The sequence below is a fragment of the Emys orbicularis genome, chromosome 3, assembly GCF_028017835.1.
Source record: "Emys orbicularis isolate rEmyOrb1 chromosome 3, rEmyOrb1.hap1, whole genome shotgun sequence".
Lineage (NCBI taxonomy): Eukaryota > Metazoa > Chordata > Testudines > Emydidae > Emys > Emys orbicularis.
The window spans coordinates 111,671,965-111,695,046 of NC_088685.1; the positions used below are offsets into that span (position 1 = coordinate 111,671,965).

Genomic DNA, 23,082 nt, shown 5'->3' on the forward strand with positions numbered 1-23,082 from the left:
CTGGTAGAATCATAACCTATTTCTAGGATATCTGGTACTATTTTTGGAAGAATTCTGGACTGGTGCCCAGGATATAAGAGGAGAGAATTTAAATTACTGTTAATTTAATCTCATCCCAGTTGGCTAAATCCTGAGCACTTTAGGACTGGTGCCTGTGAGGCTTAAAAAAGAAAAAAATATTTTTTTTCATAGTTTTTTCTTAGTTTTTCTTAAGTTTTTGTCAGGTTGTTTTATTGCTTTTGGAAGTTTCTTTAAGTTCTTCAGTACAAACTTTCTCTCCTCTATGGGTCTGATGTAATTGTTTAAATTTCTGTTGATCCCTAGTATGAACTGACACAGCAGTACATACATTTCCCTTTCTGTTGTTCTTATGAACACTAAATGAAGATGAGCAGAAAGCAGTGTGAATCCTCTGTGTATAGAAACTTTTCAGAGTGCTTTGGTTATAACATCTATTGCTGCTTGTGAGATTGAACTACTGAAATTCAAACTTAAAACCAGTTATCTCTCAAATCTCTTCCCACGTTCTATCTGTAGAAATTAGCTCACCTAATTATATCTGAGGGGGAGGGAAATTTTGTAGAAGTCCTGTTTGACAAAAACATCTTTGTTCATGCTTTCATTTGACTTTTAGCTATACTAGTTTTCATGTATATCATAGGATAGGGCAGGATGTATGTGTCATAATGGTTAATTATTTGGTTGCTAATAACTGGCAACTTGGATTATTGCAAGCAGTTGAACTGTGCAAGTAAAAGTTGACCACCTAGCACCCATGTTTCCTGAAAGTGTTTAAAGAGGGAATTTGAGAAACTTGCATATAGAGATGAGTCAGATGCATGGAACAGGTGAGTAACGTGCAAAGCTTAATATTTAGAGTAAAGTGTAATTTTGTGGGTTAATGAACATGAGTTTATTAGAAATATTGCCACATGTTCTATCTGCTAAAGTACACAAACCATAATCCTCTGCAGTGGAATATTATGTTCAGTTGCTGAAGCAGAGATGGGAAGTCATGAAAAAGGGTATTCTGCTTGTAGCTAGGCTTTGCTGCCAAAACTCTGTGCCAGATCAAGCAAGAAAAATCTTAATTTATTTTGTCCATACCTAAAGAGTAATCACAATTTCTTTAGCTATTCTGATATTTGATTTGCCACAGTCAGTGTCCTGATATGCCTTGCATTATGCCATGAGAAAGTTAGTAATACTCTATAAGCCAGTTTGGGAATGTTTCTATGCTCTAGTTGCCTACAGGAAGGTGAAGCAGGCCTGTTCTTCCCATTGCTGCTTTATTACTGTATTATTTCCTTTCTCTCTTGGTTTACCACCTCCTATAGAGCAAAAATAAATGAAAGGTAAGGATAACAAGAGCAGGAACAAAGACAATGGAGAAGTCAAGAGTGTTTTTAAAAGGGAGAGAACAGTGGGTGGAATAGAGGTTAAAAAGATGTTGGTTGGAAACAATGAAATTGAGGAGAGCTAATGGAATAGAGCAAAAGGTTATAAAATTACTTTGGTCCTCCATTGTTAACAATGTCACTGCTAATTGTTGTAATCAAGTTACTATATATGCCTTGGTATTCTTTTCCTAATGTCTGCTACAATAAAAAAAACTTGCCAAGAGTCTCATACTGCTAAGTGGCAAACCTTGCCTTCACTTCTATGAGATTACGTGCAGACCCTTAGACCTGCAAGTCTGTGTTTTGTTTCCCCTCCCGCCATAAATGGAGGGGGGCGGGGTTGGACCTCTTTACAGGTACACTCCAGCAATCTACTGTTTTTGCCTAATGCTGTGCTCAGTGTGGAGAGATTGATATGAAATCAGATTTGTGTTGTGTTAAGACATGGTACTGTTTTTGGTTTGAAAGAAAACTTTGAGAGAACCATTTTCCCCTTGAAAAATGCAGTTCAATCAAAACTGTGATGCTTAACAAACTCATGTCAATTTCACTGAAATTTTACTTTGAAGGAAAACACAGACATTCTGACAGTTTCAAAATGAAACCTTTTGATATTTCACTTTGAAACTACAGTACTTTGTTTTGAAAATTGTATTTTGTATTGTATATTATAAAAATTGAAGTTTTTTTGTTTTGTTTTGATTATCCAATGATTTCTTTTGTCAATCTTCTGTAGAGAATTTTGAACTTGCAGGCTTTTCCAAATTATAATGAAAACAAAATTAATAATCCTCAAAATGGAATTTCCATCCTCCACAGCTGTACTTGCTACTATCATGTTTTAGTTTAACATAACTTAACTAATTCCCAAGTTTAGATTCCTTAGATTCTGACATTGTACATGAATAGTTTTGGGGGGGGGTTTAGGGCATATCTTTCATTTTGTATAATCAAGTTTGCAATTTGCTATAAAAATATATTTAGGCTACCTAGGAATTTTTCAGGTATTCCCTGAAGTATTCCCCAAGAAATTCCTCCCCACCCCTTTGCTCTGTTGTTCTTTTGGATCCCTGACTTTCCAATATACAGCTTTAAGCTGGCACTGACCAGCTCTTCTAAGCACCTATTCAAGAGCACTTGAAAATGGTTTTGCTTCCCTCAGAAATTTGAGAAATTAGGGGTAAGTACTAATATACACTGCTCTCTTCTTTCCTTGTACCTCCAGATCTTCGTATGACACGAAAGATCATAAGGACACTATTAGGAATATGGCATGTGAAGTTTTATGTTTAGTTTATACTTGTATACATGAAACTGATCAAACATTTGTGGCTTCCCAAAATGCCTGCAGTTATCTTCCATATTGGATTTGGTACAGCATAACTTTCTATTTTAAAGTTATCGGGGTAGCCGTGTTAGTCTGTATCTACAAAAACAACAAGGAGTCTGGTGGCACCTTAAAGACTAACAGATTTATTTGGGCATAAGCTTTCGTGGGTAAAAACCTCACTTCTTCGGATGCACTTCTTTGGATGCATAAGCTTTCGTGGGTAAAAACCTCACTTCTTCGGATGCATCCGAAGAAGTGAGGTTTTTACCCACAAAAGCTTATGCCCAAATAAATCTGTTAGTCTTTAAGGTGCCACCAGACTCCTTGTTGTTTTTTTTAAAATAGAAAGGTGGCTGTGTCTAAATATATGCAAACTTATAACTTACTGGGTTTGTCATACAGGCTGTTAGCTGATATGCCATTATACATACATCCTTATGTATTAATGAACCTACTACTTGGCTTAGCCTGGATCACTCCCAGCTATTTGAACAAATACTAAACTTCTGCTAGCCCCTTAATACAAAATTAGCTTGCAAGTGAACATTACTGCTACAAAATAAAATCTTTCTTGAACATTATTTAATGCATCTGCTAAATATTCTGTCACAAAAGAAAAAAGGCTGTGTCACATTTGTAATAACAAAATGTCTTAATGCTTTTAAAAATATAGGCAATCATCTTCCAGTTGACTGAGTCACTGCATCATTAAGGATCCTAATTTTTTTATGTGGTTTATGAATGAAAAGGATTGGAATAAAGCAAAACCTGAGTGTGGGCATCCAGCTTCTCCTTTTTTAGGTGAGCTGTAATCTCTGTAGTGACATACTCTCTGTATTGTATCACATCTCCACTCTTCTATTATGATGTCATAGAATGACCTTGTTTTTTGCCATGCTGAAGGCAGCATGAGGAAGATCAGGTCTACTTTAATCTCAGTAAATGGTTTTGCAATACTGATTTCCTTTGTAGTCTGAATCAAAGGTACCCCTACATTTTGTTTCATAGTGTATATGGCAATTTCAGCTTTTGTTTATACAAGTTACTGTTCCAGTCTCATACACTATATTCCAGATATTAAAATACTAGGGAAATCAAAAGTTAACTCCTTCACAAATGTTAGTTACACCACTCTTTGTTCTAGGTTTTATCTAAAGCAGGGGTAGGCAACCTATGGCACGTGTGCCAAAGGTGGCACGCTAGCTGATTTTCAGTGGCACTCACACTGCCCGGGTCCTGGCCAGTGGTCCGAGAGGCTTTGCAATTTAATTTAATTTTAAATGAAGCTTTTTAAACATTTTTAAAACCTTATTTACTTTACATACAACAATAGTTTAGTTATACATTATAGACTTATAGAAAGAGACCTCCTAAAAAAGTTAAAATGTATTATTGGCACACGAAACCTTACGTTGGAGTGAATAAATGAAGACTTGGCACACCATTTCTGAAAGGTTGCTGACCCCTGATCTAAAGTCTCATTAGCACTTGTTAAAGATGGTTCATGGGTGACTTGATAACTGCCTAAAGAGCTTTCAACTCTATGTAGAAGACTTGATTCCTGCATGGTCATTGGAGGTGGTTGTTTTTAAGTAAAAAATACCAATCATTTGATTTTTTTTTTTACACATCTTTGTAGTATGAGAATTCAAAATGGAATTTCTCAAAATGAAAAGCTTTTAAATTTTTTGTTTCAGAAAATGGTTTAGGTTTTACAGGGTTTTTCCCCCTTTTTCTCTCACTGGTGAACTTGTTTTCCCTCTAGAAAAGTCAGGGGGAGGGAAGTAAAACGGTACTTTATCTCACTTACTTAAAAAAAAAAAAACTTTCACGGTTTTCTGGTGTGGGAAGAAAGAGAGTGGAAATTTTCTCGCTGTTTTGAAAAAGAAAGCTTGAAATGTTAAACTTCTTGAAATTTGTTTAGAAAACTAAGCATAACCCTTTTTCCCCTTAAAAATTTAATTTTCAATGGAAAATGCTCACCAAAAATTTGTTGACCAGTTCTAATGGGTAGTAATAACTAAAATGTGCTATTACCTAATTACTGTTTTGGCCTATGGAAAATAAACTGTTGCAGTCAGTTCTTAAGGGAAAACCAGCCAAATTGGCATGCTTGTGTGCAAAGTCAGTAGAGAGGCCAAGGATTTGAATTGTCATGGAAGATTAACTGCCTCAAAGTGGCCACTCCACATTAGGGTACTTGTGCTGTATTTGCCCCTACATTTCAGTCTCTAGGGTTGCTAATCAGCCACCTCTCACAATGAGTACATTTAAAATTTTTATTAAAGCTAATGTTAAAATAATTATGTAATACATAGGTTGAGATGGGGGTCTGTACATCTGGTTATAGTGCTTAGATTATCCACAAATACAAAGTTTGTTTTTAAAAGTCACATGATACATAGAGCACATAATCAGCAATAACCCTAATTTAGGTGAATAAATTTAAGAATACAGTTTAGATATTGGCATCCACGTATCCGGGTACATCACTCATGAGAAATTGTACAGAGCTTTGGTACTAATGCACAAAGCAAACTATACAGGAGGTTGTATCCACATGTCTGCACCCTGGTAGGGAAGCGGTTGGGAGTACAAAATAAAACTGATTGCCATCACCCACTCCCTTTGCTTTCACAGCCCCATGCTACATTTCTATAGCTTTGGTAGGGAAAGTCAAAGAAGAATGGAAAAATGTCTGGGCAAGAGTCCCCCTGTGACTGGTGTGGGGGGTGGCTGTATACCAAAGCCCACTGGCAAAATCTCGATTTGTGTGGATCTTAGACAACTTAATAAAAGCATGTGGAGAGACAGACACATGGTTCCTGCATTTAACCAAACACAAGTCTTAAAGTTAGATACTATCCCAGCCTTCTAGCAAATCCCCCTTGCTAAAGAATCTGTTAACTATACTCCTCCCCATTTGTAAGGTACCGTTTGAATCGTTTTCCATTTGGCATATCTTCAGCACCAAAGCATTTCCAAAAAAGACTGTCTCAGATTGTGTCAGGTTCGTCTGGTATCCTTTGCAGTGCAGATATGTTGGTAGATGGTAGAGAGAAAAATGAACACTGTGTGTGATTACATGCAGTTTTGAGATGTTTTCAACAAGGTCACTCAGAAATATGAATTTGGAAAGAAGCAGATAACATTTATAGGACACATACTTGGCAAACGGAATTCAGCTGATTTCCAACAAACTGAAAGCATTATTCACCTTACCTGACCCCAAAGATGTTTCTACTGTAAGAAGATGCCTGGTCACGACAGATCATTTTGGGAAATTCTTACCAATTTTAGCTCCTCTAAAAATCTTTAAGAGATTTTCTTAATGATCACAATATGTGATCTGGTGGACTGCACCACAAAATGCATTTAATTGTATAAAAGAACTACTGACATCTCTGCCTGTTCTTACACGATATTCAGTAAACTATCTGTCAACAGTAGCAACAGATGCCTCTTCATATGGGGTAGTGCTCACGCAAAAGCAGCCAGGAGACATGAGACCTGTTGCATTCATATCAAGAAGCCTTACAGAAGCAGATCAGTGGCATACTCAGGTGGAAAAGGAAGCTCTAGCAATCCCTTGGTCCTATGCATATCTGGCTTGAATTTTAACACAGAAACAGATCACAAGCCCTATGGGGATTATTGGATTCAAAACCACTGAATGACCTGTAACTGCGGGAGCCCCTCAATGCCAACTGGCAGAGGGCACACTATCCTGTAATTCTCATCAGGCCTGATACACTCAGTCCCCCAATTTGCCAGTGTCATAATCCGTGTCTTTAAGGCTTCATGTTGTTGGATTAAAAGTAATATAAATGCTTTGGGTAAAGTATGGTCCAGTACAGACCCTGGATTTGTCTTGTATTATTAGAAAGAAATAGGTCTCCCAGCCTGTTCTCTCAGCCTGCTGAGTTTGTGCTAATTGAAGCAGGCCTGTTAGTTTGCAAGGTCTGTGCTAATTGTAGAAAAACAACCAGAGACAAAGAGTCTGTTCTAAAAGCGATAAGATAACATGTTACAAATATTTTTCTGAACTCGGGAACAAAATCTGTTGTTCCTCCACATTTACATTCCTATCTTGCTTGTTTTCTTTTCATGTGTAACAAGTGGCATGGATAGACTCATTGGAGTCTTGTTTTGTTACAAAAACATCTGAGTGCTGCGTATTAAGCTGAAGAGTAAAATCCTCAGCCAAAGTACCAGGCTGGCGTGGCAGTGAACTTCTGTGAGTGTCCAGTGAAAAGATGTCCCTGAGGAACTTGGGAATGGGGATTGACTGTGTGTTACCTGCTAGGAAAGGTTTGGGCTGGCAGAGTCCTGAGGAGTTTGCTGGCAAGGCAGACAAGCTAATGTATCAGTGGGCTGACTCATAGCTTAGCAGCAGCAAGGCTCACTTGCTGAGTCAGCGGTAACTCAGTTTTGGGTGACATGAGCAGGGCATCATCCACCTACGATTCAGAGATTTTTGACTGTGGATGATGCAATTTTTTTTCAACATGTACCAGGGAAAACACATAGAAACAAACACTCTGTCTGGAGCCCCAATTGAGCAGCCAGCACCAGAAGATGAAAAGGCTTTAGAGAAAGATGTCAAAGGTTTAATGACCTCATTCTGGCAGCAATTCTAGCAGCTGCCAGCTAACATCAGACAATTAGAGATGAACAACTAAAGGATGAGACTTGCCAGAAACTGACTCAACTCTGCCGAAGAAGGTGAGGTCAAAGGAGTCACCTTCCAGCAGACCCATATTGGTAGGGCCAAAATGACCTTCACACAGTGGATGGTGTTTCTGAAAGGACAATGCATTCTTATCCCTGTGGTGCTTCAGAAAGAGATGCTCGCCAAAATCCATGGACTCCAAAGTATAAACAAGCACCCAGCACAAACACAACAATCCATATGGTGGCCTGGTCTGAGTAGGCAAGTTCAGACTTTAGTAGAGGGCTGCAAGATATGTAAAAGTGTGTGTGTGGGGAGGGGGAATCCCCAGAACCATTACTCTCCGCAGAGCTACCTGACAGACCATGGCAGTGGTTAGTCACAGATTTGTTTTTCTGGAAAGGGCATACATGCATTATTGTAGTTGATTGATTACTTTTCCAGATATATTGACAGACTTCATCAGCACAGGTCATCCAGAAACCAAAGTCAGTAGTTGCAAGATATAGAGCTCCAGAAGTCCTCATATCTAATATTGAGCCTCAGTTTACCTCCGAAACCTTCCTAGCATTTGCACAAGACTGATTTTGAACATTGTACTAGTTGTCCACATTACCCCAGAGTAATGAGGAGGTGCAGAGAGCAGTGTGGACTTTAAAAAGACTTCTGCAAAAATCACTGGACCCATATAAACCATTCCTTGGCCTATTGGTCAACACTGTCTGAACTATCTCCAGCAGAACTTCTGATGGGAAGATGATCCAGGATGCCTTTACCTGATTCAGCTTAAACCTAAGTGGTCCAACCTGAAGGAATTTAAAAAACCGTATACCAAAATAAAAATTCAGCAACAACGAAATTTGAATGTTCAGCACAGAACAAAAGCACTACCTGAACTGAGACCAGGGAACAAAGTTTGGCTTAAAAGCTCCCAGACATTTGGAACTGTTCGGAACTTGGCTGAAATTCCCACATCCTACCTAGTGGGAACTCCACCTGTACTTCTCTGGAGGGATCAGGTTCATCTGCAGTGTTTCCTGACAACAAAGAGAGGATCTGGAACCTGCAGGTACTTTGTCGGAAAGTGATCCTCCTCCACAGGGAACTCCCTGCACAAACTCAATATGGAAATGAGAACATGGCCTGGAAGACTGATCAGACCCCTTCAAAGACTTGAACTTTAGAATACTGCTCAGGACTATTTAATTCCTTAAAACTATTTGCACTACTATAGCCCCTTATCAATTGCATTTAAAGTTCATTTTGAAGTAAGTGTGTGTGTGTGTGTGTGTGTGTGTGTGTGTGTGTATGTTGTCTTAGTGTTTAATCTTTTATTATAAAGAAAGGGAGATGTGGTGGGTTTATAGCATTCCTGGTCCTCTCTGGAGGACCAGGATGTGTTTGCAGCTGGGAGTTTAATAAAGGTAGGAATTTTCTGGTTGAGGAGTTCTCCAGTTGGTGCTTAAACATGGCTCTTGTGTTTGTCCTCACACTACACCATCTCCCCAGAGTCACAACATGACCTGTCCATCACTCCTTTCTCAGTCAGGGAACAGGTACAGGAAAAGCAATAGGCTAGAGACAGTGGAGAGTTAAAACAGAGCTGGCAGCTGGGCAGGAGGGAGGGGGATTCATGAGCCTCTCCTTCCATTGGGCAGTGGGGAAGGAGCAGGACTAGGGAGGAAGCCAACAGCTCGGAGGGTGAGATGTCAAAGGGTGACATGCTAAAGATACCTGTCTCCAATAGCAGAGAGTAGGACATTAGAATAAGTATATAGGAGAAGTTCAGTTGGCTTAGAGCCGAAGTTAGAATTTAACCATTTAGGCATTTATCATACTAGTATCTAAATGTGCCACTTGGTAAGTCTTCAGTTGAATGGTAACCCCTAACATTTCTTATATTAAACTGTAAAGTAACTCGTATGGAAATGGTGAAGCTGGCTCCTCCAGTTGGTAAGACAAACAGAGGAAATGGAGGCCTGTGGGGTATGAAATTTACCCCACCACTGAGGTGAAGAGATCACAAAAGGGGGAAGAAAAAACCCACAGGTGACTTTCGTTGTGCGAAAGTGCCCTTTATACAACCAGTTCCAGAAATCATAGGGCCTGCTCTTACCATTGATTTTGGGAGGTGAGGGCAAGAAATCCTGTGAAACTAATAGTTTGATATGTTGAATTTTATACAGCTGCCAGAAGTCAAGATTTGCTAGCCTGTGAAACCTGTGGAAGACATTTTGCACAAGATGTTCTGGTAAAACAAAAGCTTTTCCCCCTCTACTTTAAGTTTTATGCATCTGTGGGGGAATGGTGGGGGATGGGGCAGTAAATGCCAGTAGGTTAAAGACAGATGTTGAAAGGAATTTTCACTCTGTCTGTGGAAAAAAGAAGACTGAATACTGATCAGATCAGTCAGAGTACTGTCCTGCCCTGTGGTGTAAATAGGTTATTTGTGCTTTCTCTGATCTAGCAATATTCCAGAGTGAGGCAGAAATAATTATAATGCCTTAGACAGAAGCAGCATTAGCAGAACATAAGGTCTTTGCCATAAGATTTTGTTTTTTCTTTGCATCCCAGTTAAGGCACGAGCCAATATGCAGGAAAGTCTTCAACAAAAAGCGCAAACCTTTCAATTCTTTGAAACAGAGACTGCAGGGAACTGAAATTCTCTCAGTGAAGAAACAGCCACCACCAAAGGTATTGTTGAAATTGTAGCAGGCATGTTGCCTTCATTCTAATATCTTTGGTCAACGAATGTTGTCATTCACTCCAGCGATGAATGGGTGTCCTGAATGAGCCTAGGGTTCTTCACTGTGTGTGGCATTCTCTCTTGGGAAATGCTGTCTCCTCGACTGGGTCTGGCTTTGTTCTTGCCTTCCCCTGTCCCCTGCCCTAGCCTTTGGTCTTTATCAAGTGCTAATAAGTGGCTTGTTGCCTCCATAACTTGAGGCTTCTTCTCAGTGCAAGAGCCATGCTGGTGTACAGTGAAACTGTTCGGAACACATGGAGGCCTCAGTTCTTATAGGAGTCTTCCTTAAAAATAAAACATATGAATAACATACAAGCTTCTGACAGCTTCCTCTCTAGTTAGGTCCGTGAGAGGAAGTGATGGTAGGACACTGATCTGGTGCAGGAATGCTCAAGGTTCAGCTCAAGAGCCATCTGTGGCCTGTAAAGTCCCAAGGACAAAGCTGCAGAGCTTTATTGCTATTAAATTCAAACAGTAAGCAATTTTTATTCCTTTATTTAAGGAAGATCATTATCTATATTGCTGTGGTAACCATAGGGTCTAAGCAGGACTGGGGCACATACACAGCATTTGTCTCACAGATGCCAATACTATGGTTGTGTGCTGTTTATCATAGAAGATTAGGTTTGGAAGAGACCTCAGGAGGTTATCTAGTCCAACCCCCTGCTCAAAGCAGGACCAACCCCAACTAAATAATCCCAGCCCGGGCTGATGATATCAGCCAGGGCTGATGAGGGTTTGCTGCTGCTGATCTAGTAACAGCAGCAGGCTATGCAGAATCCAATTTCAGACTTTGACTGATTGAGAGAAGCGGCAAAAAATATGAGGAGATCAAAGGGGGGGGGGAGAGGTGATTGTCATGCTAACTTTCATATTTCATCCAGTATAAACTATAGTCCTCTGTGACCTAAATGTCTTGATATGAGAGGCTATTCTTTTATTGGTCCCTTGGAGCACTGGTTAATTTGTGAGGATGGGGAGATAGGTCAAATCCACTTTTCTGAGTCTTACTAAGATTTTGTTCTGTTTCTAATATTTCTTCTTCCTCTTGAAATTTTATTTAGCAAAGAACCCTCAGTCAAAGTCTTTATATATCCCCATAGATGGATATATAGAGTTTGTTGCAATACATTTCCTTTACAGAAACAACCAGAAAAGAAATCTAACTGGAGACAGCGGCATGAGGACTTTATTAATGCTATTCAGTCAGCCAAGCAAGTCACAAAAGCCATGAAAGAGGGCCGACCCCTTCCTCCTCCTCCACCTCCAAGCGTCAATCCAGGTTTGTGATTTAGTTTCACTTACTGCTGCTCTTGTGCTTGCTTATCTTTGGTAAAACAATGAGCTCCTGTTATTCACAGATGGGCTTCAGCTTTACTCCATTCTGCGCAACCCAAGGTGAACATTAACTCCCTCATTCCTGATTGTTTTTAAAATGTAGTGGTGGAGCAGAGCATGAATTAGGGGCAGCCCTAGGAGCAGCTAAAGAGGGTTTCTGCATTCAGTAAGTAGTAGTAGGAGAGAATCAGGGAAAAGTAGAGCAACATAGATGAATTGCAGAGGAAGAAAAATAATTGGACCTTTCAACCTTAATGGTAGCAACTCATCAGTCTAGTAGCAGAGCTCTGAGGTGGGAGTTGGGATGCTTGGGTTCTAGTCCTGACTCTGGCATTGACTAACAAAGGGTGAAATTCATCCCTTACCACTTGGAATAAACTGTAAGTCAGGAATAGGCCTCATGCTGGCCCTCTGCATTGGGATGAATTTCACCTTTTGGATTTTCAGAGGTCAGTGAGGGAGGTGTGGGTGCTCAGCACCTTTGAAAGTTGAGCCTCTTGCTTCTCATAGACTTTAAGGCCAAAAAGGACCATCATGATAATCTAGTCTGACTTCCTGCACATCACAGGCCACAGAACTTCACCCACTCCTGCAACAGGCCCATAACCCCTGGCTGAGTCATTGAAGTCCTCAAATCATTAAAGACTTCAAGTTACAGAGAATCTACCATTTACTCTAGTTCAAACCAGTAAGTGACCCATGCTGCAGAGGAAGGCAAAAACCCACCATGGTCTTTTCCAATCTGTCCTAGAGCGTGTGTGTGTGTGGGGGGGGATTCCTTCCTGACCCCAAATATGGTGATCTGTTAGACCCTGAGCATGTGTGGGACAACTGGTTCTAAAAGGGCATTTAAATTTAACAAGCACTCCCCGCCACGGCCCCAGCTCACCTCAGCTCTGCCTCCTCCCATGAATGCTCTGCCCTGCTTCTCCTCTCCCCTGCTTCCCGCGAATCAGCTGTTTCCATCAGGTGGTTGGATGGGGCAGGGGTCCCGGGGGGCCATCAGGAATGAGAGGAGGGGTTGGATGGAGCGGTGGGGGGCAGTCAGGGGACAGGGAAGGGGGGTGGATGGGGCAGGGGTCACTGGGGGGTGGGCCACGACCCCCTCGTGGGGTGAGGAGGGAACCAGTTTTTACGATTTTGGCAGCTCATCACTGCATACAGGGCTTGGTCCAAAGCCTACTGAAATCAATGGGAGTTTCTCTCCCCTCTGATATTGCACTACAAATCTCTATTCTGCATTCACTGAGCACAACTGGAGTTCCACATGTGGAATGAATACAGAGTGGGCAAGAGAGCGCTACATTGAGGATGTGTAGCTTGGATCACAGAGTAGCATTTCTTCACATAAATGTGGAGGATTATATTATGCTTGGTTTTAAAAAAAATAAAATTGAATAAAACTCTAGAAAAATCAGACATTTAACAAAAAAAATGGCAATGTGATTAACCAAAAGGATTACTGTACTATATACTATAGCAGGGGTGGGCAAACTTTTTGGTCCAAGGGCCACATCGGCATTGCAAAACTGTATGGAGGGCCGGGTAGGGAAGGCTGTGCCTCCCCAAACAGCCTGGCCCCTGCCCCTTATCCACCCCCTCCCACTTCCTGCCCCGACTGCCCCCTCAGAACCCCCAACCCATCCAACCCCCCCTGCTACTTGTCCCCTGACCGCCCCCTCCTGGGACCCCCGCCCCAACCACCCCCCAGGACTCCACCCCCTATTCAATCCCCCCTGCTCCCTGTCCCCTGACTGCCCCCCCCTCAGAATCTCCACCCCATCCAACCGCCCCCTGCTCCCTGTCCCGACTGCCCCCGGGGACCTCCTGCCCCTTATCCAACCCCCCGCCCCCTTACCATGCTGCTCAGAGCAGCAGAAACTCGCAGCCCTGCCGCAGCCAGTCACGCCACCCGTACTGCCTGGGAGCGGCGGGCCAGACCGCTGGTGGCGTGGCGAGGTGAGGTGAGGCTACGGGGGAGGAGGGACAGCAGGGGAGGGGCCGGGGACTAGCTTCCCCGGCCGGGAGCTCAGGGGCCGGGCAGGACGGTCCCGCGGGCCGGATGTGGCCCGCAGGCTGTAGTTTGCCCATCTCTGTACTATAGTTTCAACCAATTTGCCTGGTACTGAAGTTAGGCTTGCCAGCCTGTAAGTATCAGGATTGCCTCTGAAGCCTTTTGTAAAAATCAGCATTACATTTGCTATCCTCCAGTCATCTGGTACAGAGGTACACGAGTTAATTCAGTTTAAACTAAATGGAAGAATAAACAAAAGTACGTCTGCAACTAGGGTCGTTGATTTCAAAAAGGAAAACTTTAACTAATTCCCTTAAGTTTTTAGGGAAGTTGCCTGGACTGAAGAACTCAGGGATCTGAATGTAGAGAAGCCTTGGAATCGTTTTAAGTCGAAGTTGCAGAAACTATCTGAAGCCTGCATTCAAAGTGGGGAGGGGAAGGGGGCGAGAAGAGAGGGGAAAGGGGAAATCTCATACAGAAGGGTTGCAAGACCAAACTGGCTCAACAAGCATCTCAAACTGGCTATTAAAAGAAAGCAGAAAGCCTACAAGGAATGGAAAAAGGGAGGGATCAGCAAGGAAAGCTACCTTTTGGAGGTCAAAAAATGTGAGGCTAAAGTGAGAACTGCAAAAAACCTTACAAAAGGACATTAAAACCAATAGTAAAAGGTTATTTAGCCATATAACTAAAAAGAAAAGAAGAAAAGAAGTGGGACTGCTAAACATCAAGGATGGGGTAGAGATTAAAGATAATTCTAGGTAGGGCCCAACACCTAAACAAATACTTTGCCTCAGTATTAAATAACGGGAATGAGGAGCTTGGGGACAATGACAGGGTGGCTAATGGGAACAAGGATATGAAAGTAGAAATTACCACATCCAAGGTGAAAGCAAAACAAACAGCTTAATGAGACCAAATTGGGGGGCCCAGCTAATCTCCATCCAAGAACATTAAATGAATTGGCACATGAAATTGCAAGCCCAATAGCAAGGATTTTTAATGAATCCATAAACTCGGGGGTTATACCCTATGACTGGAGAACTGCAAATATAGTACATATATTTAAGTTAAAGGACCATTAGTTTGATCTTGGTTGTATGCCAAGTCTTAGAACAAATTTTGAAAGACAGAGTAATAAAAGACAGAGGAAAACAGTAAAGGTGATAAAATACAACATGGTTTTACAAAAGGTACACCAACCAGATCTCTTTCTTTGAGAAGATCTTCAATTTTCTAGACAAAGGAAATGCAGTGGATCTAATCTATCTGGATTTCAGTAAAGCATTTGATATAGTTCCACATGGGAAATTATTAAATTGAGAAGATGGGAATGAACATAGAATTGAAAGGTGGGTAAGGAACTGGTTAAAGGGGAGACTACAATGAGTCATACTGATAGGTGAACTATCAGGCTGAAGGGAAGTTACTAATGGAGTTCCTCAAGGATCAGTCTTTTGACCATTAATGACCTTGACACAAAATGCCAAGGGCAGTTCTTAGCATTGATGGGGAAATTGAGGCACAGTGAGGGGAAGCGACTTGCTCAAGGTCACCCAGCAGGACAGGCAAAGCTGGGAATTGATCCCAGGTCTCCTGAGTCCTAGTCTCCCAGAGAGTAGTCAATGCTCTCTCAATATCTTATGAGCTGTTGACTCAATCATACCTGTTCCTTTGTTGTAATCAGACTATATTCAGTGTCCTTACTGCTTGAGAAGGTTTAACGAAGCTGCAGCAGAGAGGCACATCAGTTTTTGCAAAGAACAAGCTACACGACGTGTCTTTGCACCAGGCCAGAAAGCAGCCAAACAGGCCCCGGTAAGTAACACATTTGCCTTGTGTTTTCTTGCAGACAGGCTCACCAGACAGAATGGGTTGTGATGTAGGGAGGGAAGCGCCACATTCATATGTAGCTTTAAATCACAGTGAAGCTAATGATATTTTTGGTTTTTTAATTAAATGCCATGTGAGTTGCTTCAAAAAAGAACCCCTCTGTCTGCAGGAAGTTACAGAAAAGTGTGGTAGCAAACGCTGAGGAGAAAATAGCTTCTTCAGACTCTTCTCTAATCAGATTCCAGGAAAGCAACTGTAGAGTAATGGAAACTAATACAGCTTCCATGCTGGATACAGAGTACTACTGTACTATCCTAAGGGATATATCAAAGGCCGAATTCCTTTGGTAGCCTCCGAAGTGGAGTTAATCCTCTGTGTCTTGACCTGTGCTGCTGTATTTATTCAATGTTTATACAACTTCTACTGAAAGATTTTTTTAAAAAAGATTTTATTAAAACATAAATTGTTCATTAATAAAAAAAAGAGTGAGTGACAGACGGAGTTTGTAACTAGTAATCAGCAAAGTAAAAATCTTGTTGTTATGCCCACCAGTTCATTTTCTTTTAAGTATTTCAATTTTAGAGGAGGATCAGCTTTCTGATGAAAGGAAAGGTAAATCCTACAATGGAGGGGAAAAAATTGAGGATAAAATTCTTTATCTACCACCAAAAGGCTTAAAATACTCCATAGTTAAGATGGTGGGTGTCTATTAGAGGGAGATTCTGGAGAACCGGGTGTCTCAAAGGGGTGATGCCATTGACGGGGAGATTCCTACAGGTGTCACTGAAGGGCTGCTTCTCTGAGTGTCTTGGTTGTTTTAGGCTGAATGGGAAAACAATGCTTTGGGGAAGAAGCAAGCTACTGGTGGCCTTGCCCTCTGCCCTGGCCTGCTGCTGCTGTCTCCGAGGGGATTAAGAAAATGGGCTGCTCTCAACACCTCCACGAAATCTCTGCTGGAGTTGAGTCCTGGTCAGTTTTGTCATGAAACTAGGCAAACTGCTTGTGTTCTCCTCACCAGGGCAAGCAACAAATGACTCAAAGGAGAGAGCCAGCCTTAACAAGTGCTGTGGAATCACTGCTTCAGAACAGAGCCCAAGACGCTGCCATTGCAGGTAAGGCGTTGCAATCGGTTGGGTGAGTGAACATTCAGAAATACTTGCACAAGGTCATTACTACTCTGCAACTGGACGTCAGTTACTGCTACTGCTCAAATAGTGCGGACAGGGTGATGCTACTCTGCAACATCACTCTTAGCCAGTTTTGTACCCAGTTAGTGACCTGGTTGGCTCTAACGGTTTGTATCCTCCAACAACATGGTTAGCATTATTTTAGTAACCCCGGCAGCTAACAGCGTTACCTCTTGCCAGCAGCATAGACTAGTTACCGTAGATAGCTGTCTTCCTGTAACCAGTCATCACTCTGTCTGTGCAGTCTGGGCCCAATCCTGCAAGGTGCTGAGCAGCTCATGAAGCATCAAGCACCTTCAGCTCTCATTGAATTCAATGGGCCTTGAGGATGTTCAGCAACTTGTAGGATCAGACCCTTCCTGTGAAAGCACATGCCAGAATGCATTGGCCCCTGTGCTGTTTGGTGTCATTCTGTGTAGAAATCGTTCAGGCACTGTAACACCTGCTGAAGCACTAGGGAGTAGCTTCTGAGACTTTTCCTAGAATGCACTACAACAGTCAGTTAGGCAGCATGGTCGGGGTGGCTGCACAAATGTAGTTTTGTTGTTCTTGTGTGGTTTTTTTTTTTTGGTTTATTTTTTTTAAAGCAACACTTCTGCTGTGTGGACAAAATGTAACAATGTTTGTAACTGGATCATGTGAGTGTGTCACAGACTGGCAAAGAAAATATGGCTGTGTTGGTAGACTAGGATGGGGAGGTGTTATACGTGTAGAACTTGTTAAATGAACAAGAAATTTAGATTTCAGCTTAATTCTGTCATGAGCAGGAGGAGCTATTCTCCCCCCCCCCCATTGAAAAGGACAAACACACAGAACTAATATACTTCACATCTTCAGAGTGCTGCACAAAAACTAATGGAATCCTTACAATAATCCTGGGAGGTGCAGGGTGAGAAAACCGAGGCAGAGCAGTTAAGTGTCTTGACCCACGGCCAGTGACTGAGTCAGTGGCAGAAGCAGAATTAGAACTCAGGAGGTGCTGATTACAAAATGGGATTTCCATGCTGTTGGAAACTAGTATTTCTACATTCCTTTTCATCCCAAATCAGGACAAAGTTAAAATGGCAAAATATTTCACAGAACGAAAAACTTCAACTTGGAAATGCCCAAATGCTTTGTTTTGAGTTGACATTAATCTCTGCATTTGGCTGAGCCACTGCAGTGTCTCATGGTAGTTGTGGTTCTGGGTCCCCTCTGCATCCTGGGCAGATTACATCTTCCTTGATGTATCACAGTGTCTCCTTATTATTGAGATGCTGCAGTGCTTCATGGGACTTCTGTGGCTGAACCAGTGTGGTTCTTTATGGGACCCAGAAGTACACCTTCCATAAGGCACTACAGTAATTAAGGCAAATGCAGAGATTAATGTCAACCCAAAGTAAAAACATTATTTCAGTTTTTTCAATGGAAAATGCCGACAAAATCTTTTCCCAAAGAAAAACTTCAATTTTGACAAAACCCCATTTTCCAATTGCAAAATTTCAATTGAAAATCTTCAACCAGCCCTAGTCCTGAACTCACTTCCCTAGAACACTCTCTTTAGAAAAGAAATGCGGGAGGGAGGGAGAGGTTTTAAAACTTCCAAGTGGGAAGCATTGGGGAGTTTTTAAAAATTACTTGTCTGTATCCTTTTGTACCTTGGGTTTTGTTTTTTCTAAGTCTTTGGGTTTTCAAAAACGACTAGAAATGCATTAAAAGTGAGCTAGGCATTTTTTAAATGTAAACAGTCCCCTGCATGCCTTGGAACCCCAATACTTGCAGCATGATGCAAATAAATGCATGACCCCAGAAAGTGAAACTGAGGAGAGAGGGTTTTTCAGTAGTAGTCCCTGAGGAAGAGAATTAGTTTTTAGCATTTGAGCTCTACTATTGAGAAGTAAGGTTAATGGCAGTGAAGGATTTTGCTAAATGAAGAATTCAGTAATGCTGCAACATGTTCCTTTTGCTCTCAAAGACCAGATTGTGTCTAGAAGCAAGAGAAGAAGAGTAATGAGAAGGGTATTGCACCATTATTATTCCTCTGTATACTATAATAGTTATTTTTTAGATGGCAGCAATTTGAAATCCGTTAGATCAAGCTTGATGTTGGTTTAATATTAATGTGAAATAAAAATACAGTTTAGTAAACTGAATCTTTCTATCCGTTATAGTGGACCTTGTTGAAGGAATGGGGCAGAAATGAGAATAATTTCCCTTGCCACTTGGTGTCACTATAATTCCAATATATCTGCTGTCCTTATTTTCATTTCTTACATATATTGCAATTGCACATTATTGGGCTGGAAATGCTGGAATCTTTTCCTTGTAATTCAGTCTGAGATCTTTTATAATGAGTGTTTAAAGATGAGTATTTACCCAAATTATAAGAGGAGAGCCCCATTATCCTTCTGCCTTTTGAGATCCCTGAATGAAAGGTGCTATGAAGTGCCAAGTATTATTGATATGACACCGCTGTCAGCGGGCGTGTAATCTGTGTGACAAGGTTTCTTTTGACCCACAAGGGGCAACCACATTTTTAGTCTTACTGCAGTCAGTAGACATTATGACTTGTTCATTCTTCTCTTACACTGATTTCTTTTTATTTGATTTTGACATCCCTTTATCTGAAGCATATAGGTGCATCGGACAACAAATTAGTAATGATAACATGGAGGCTATAGCAGTCTTCCCATGCAAAACAAGAAACCCTTAAACACACCAAACACATTGAATTTGGCACTCAGTATTTTTTAGGAGCAGGGTGGGAAGTTAGAAATCAGGTGCTATTTGTTATCTATCCCATTGTTGGGCTTGGTATGCTTCTTTAGGGTTCCTCCTCCCCCCCCCCCCCCCCCCGCCCCCCCATCAGACTGTGTTTTAAAAATGTTACATTAATGATTATTGGAGGTATAACCCAGGCAGTTATATGTATGTGTGTATTTTGCAATAATTCATTTAATATAAAAATTGAGATATATTACTGTGCTTTTAAAGGCCCTGCTGTGCAGTCCTCTGCTGAAATGCCAGAGAGAACCAAAAAAACATCTGGTGTGCCCTTTGGAAAAAATACTTCAGGAGATTCTCGGTAAGAAATATTTTATACTGAGGCTCGGAAGGATTAGATTTTTATCAGTAAATGTTGGTAAACATCAATTTCACTGTACACGCATACAAAGTGACAAATATCAAATACAAAATTTACAGATAGACAAAAACAATGCTTGAGAAGTTATTAGAGTTTGCTTCAAGGATATTTACTTGGTATTGTTTTGATTTGTGATGTTGACAATTTGTTTTAACAGTTATAAAGCTTTAACTTCTTAATCTTAACATCTATTGTCATTAAATAATTCTGACCCTAACTTCCCACAATCATGAAAATTTAAATTGATTAAAAAATTGAAAAAAGTTGATAGCCATCAAAATTATTTTTAGAAAACTCATTCTGCCAAGCCGATGTATATTTTACAATAAGGTTAATCAAATGATCAGATTTGCTAGGCTTGTTAAATGTAAACAACATATACAGTATGTAGAAATATGTCACAACTAGGGCCACTGGAAGTTAATGTAGCAGAATTTCCACCCATTCTGTGACGGGAGGGTCTCCTTATGGGTGTTTCTGGTATTCTTTTCTATAGAACTTGAGCTTTCTCAAGTGTTGGGTGGAACTCTTTTGGCAGGTAAGGGAACAGTTTCAATGTAAACTGATAGTGCTTTCTGACTAAGGGCTTGTCTACACTACAAAATTAGGTCGGATTTATAGAAGCCGGTTTTATAGAAACCGGTTTTATGCAGCCGACTGTGTGTGTCCCCACATAAAATGCTCTAAGTGCATGAAGTCGGCGGACCGCGTCCACAGTACCGAGGCTAGCGTCGACTTCCGGCGCATTGCACTATGGGTGCCTATGGGTACCTATCCCACAGTTCCCGGAGTCTCCGGCGCCCATTGGAATTATGGGTTGAGATCGCAATGCCCGAATGATGCAAAGCAGTGCCGCGGGGGGTTCTGGGTACATTGCGTCACGCCCCTCCCCCGCCGTCACAGCAACGGCAGACAATAGATTCGCGCCTTTTTACCTGGGTTACCTGTGCAGACAACATACCACGCCAAGCATGGAGCCCGCTCAGCTCAGCTCACCGTCACCATATGTCTTCCGGGTGCCGGCAAACGTGGGACTGCATTGCTAAACAGCAGCAGCAGCTTACTGCCTTTTGGCGGTAGACGGTGCAGCATGAGTAGTAGCCTTCATCGGCGCTCGGGATGCTGGTAGCTGTGGGGCTGGCAGCCGTAGGGCTGCATTGCACCAGCCCCTTGCCTTTTGGCAGTAGATGGTTTATTACGACTGGTAACCGTCCTGTCAGTATTGTCTGCTGAGCATCCAGAAGAGGCCGAGGGCGATCTGGGTGCTCAGCAGATCTGAAAGAAGAGCTTTCCTCAGGTCTGAAAGCAAGTAAATTTACAGGTTGCCTGAAATGCTCATAGATGTCCTCGTTGGACAATGATGGTTACCAGTCGTAGTATACTATTTGCTGCCAAGTACTGTCTGCTAAGCACCCAGAAAAGGCCGAGGGCGATCTGGGTGCTGGCAGACATGTGGCTGGCACACGTGGGGCTACATTGCTACACAGCAGCAACCCCTTGCCTTTAACCGTCCTCGTTGGACAATGATGGTTACCAGTCGTAGTATACTATTTGCTGCCAAGTATTGGCTGCCAAGCACCCAGAAAATGCCGAGGGCTATCAGTCATGCTGCACTGTCGTCTTAAGATGTAAAAAATAGATTTGTTCTGTATTCATTTCCTTCCCCCCTCCCTCCGTCAAATCAACGGCCCGCTAAACCCAGGCTTAGGAGTTCAATCTCGGGGGGGGGGGGGGGGGGCATTCTGTGTGACAGTTGTTTGTATTTCTCCCTGATGCACAGCCACCTTTCTTGATTTTAATTCCCTGTACCTGTACGCCATGTCGTCAGTCGCCCGCCCCTCCCTCCCTCCCTCCCTCCCTCCCTCCCTTCTTCCCCTGGTCTTTAGATACTAGTTTCGCGCCTTTTTTCAGACCAGACGCCATAGCTAGCACTGGGATCATGGAGCCCGCTCAGATCACCGCGGCAATTATGAGCACTATGAACACCACGCGCATTGTCCTGGAGTATATGCAGAGCCTGGACATGCCAAAGCAAAACCAGGAGGACCAGCTGAGGAGGAGGAGGCGATTGCAGCGCGGCGACGATAGTGATGAGGAAATTGACATGGACCTCTCACAAGGCACAGGCCCCAGCAATGTGGAAATCATGGTGTTACTGGGGCAGGTTCATGCCATGGAACGCCGATTCTGGGCCCGGGAAACAAGCACAGACTGGTGGGACCGCATCGTGTTGCAGGTCTGGGACGATTCCCAGTGGCTGCGAAACTTTCGCATGCGTAAGGGCACTTTCATGTAACTTTGTGACTTGCTTTCCCCTGCCCTGAAGCGCCAGAATACCAGGATGAGAGCAGCCCTCACAGTTGAGAAGTGAGTGGCGATAGCCCTGTGGAAGCTTGCAACGCCAGACAGCTACCGGTCAGTCGGGAATCAATTTGGAGTGGGCAAATCTACTGTGGGGGCTGCTGTGATCCAAGTTGCCAGGGCAATGAGAGGCCTGGTGATATCAAGGGTAGTGACTCTGGGAAACGTGCAGGACATAGTGGATGGCTTTGCTGCAATGGGATTCCCAAACTGTGGTGGGGCGATAGACGGAACCCATATCCCTATCTTGGCACCGGCGCACCAAGCCACCGAGTACATAAACCGCAAGGGGTACTTTTCAATGCTGCTGCAAGCCCTGGTGGATCACAAGGGACGTTTCACCGACATCAACGTGGGCTGGCCGGGAAGGGTACATGATGCTCGCGTCTTCAGGCACTCTCTTCTGTTTCGAAAGCTGGAGGAAGGGACTTTCTTCCCGGACCAGAAAATAACCATTGGGGATGTTGAAATGCCTATCGTGATCCTTGGGGACCCAGCCTACCCCTTAATGCCATGGCTCATGAAGCCATACACAGGCAGCCTGGACAGGAGTCAGGACCTGTTCAACTACAGGCTGAGCAAGTGCCGAATGGTGGTGGAATGTGCATTTGGGCGTTTAAAAGCGCGCTGGCGCAGCTTACTGACTCGCTGTGACCTCAGCGAAAAGAATATCCCCATTGTTATTGCTACTTGCTGTGCGCTCCACAATATCTGTGAGAGTAAGGGGGAGACATTTATGGCGGGGTGGGAGGTAGAGGCAAATCGCCTGGCCGCTGATTACGCGCAGCCAGACACCAGGTCGGTTAGAGCAGCACAGCAGGGCGCGGTGCGCATCAGAGAGGCTTTGAAAACTAGTTTTGTGACTGGGCAGGATTTGGTGTGAAACTTCTGTTTGTTTCTCCTTGATGAAATCGCAGCCCCCCCCACGCACCCGGTTAACTCTACTACCCTGTAAACCAAGCACCCCAACCTCCCCTACCCTCCCCTCTTCAAGCACCACTTGCAGAGGCAATAAAGTCATTGTTACTTCACATTCATGCATTCTTTATTAATTGAGCACACAACTAGGGGGATAATTGC

At 42.6% G+C, this 23,082-nt stretch overlaps 1 protein-coding gene across 1 annotated transcript; it reads left to right on the forward strand.

The window, feature by feature from the left end:
• The first annotated feature begins 9,330 nt into the window (after positions 1-9,330).
• ZC2HC1B (zinc finger C2HC-type containing 1B) lies at positions 9,331-19,585 on the forward strand. Its single transcript, XM_065401439.1, has 7 exons — positions 9,331-9,355; positions 9,589-9,653; positions 9,977-10,096; positions 11,292-11,430; positions 15,185-15,315; positions 16,322-16,442; positions 19,491-19,585. Exons 1-7 carry the CDS (start codon positions 9,331-9,333, stop codon positions 19,583-19,585), a joined length of 696 nt encoding a protein of 231 aa, XP_065257511.1.
• Positions 19,586-23,082: the final 3,497 nt, after the last annotated feature.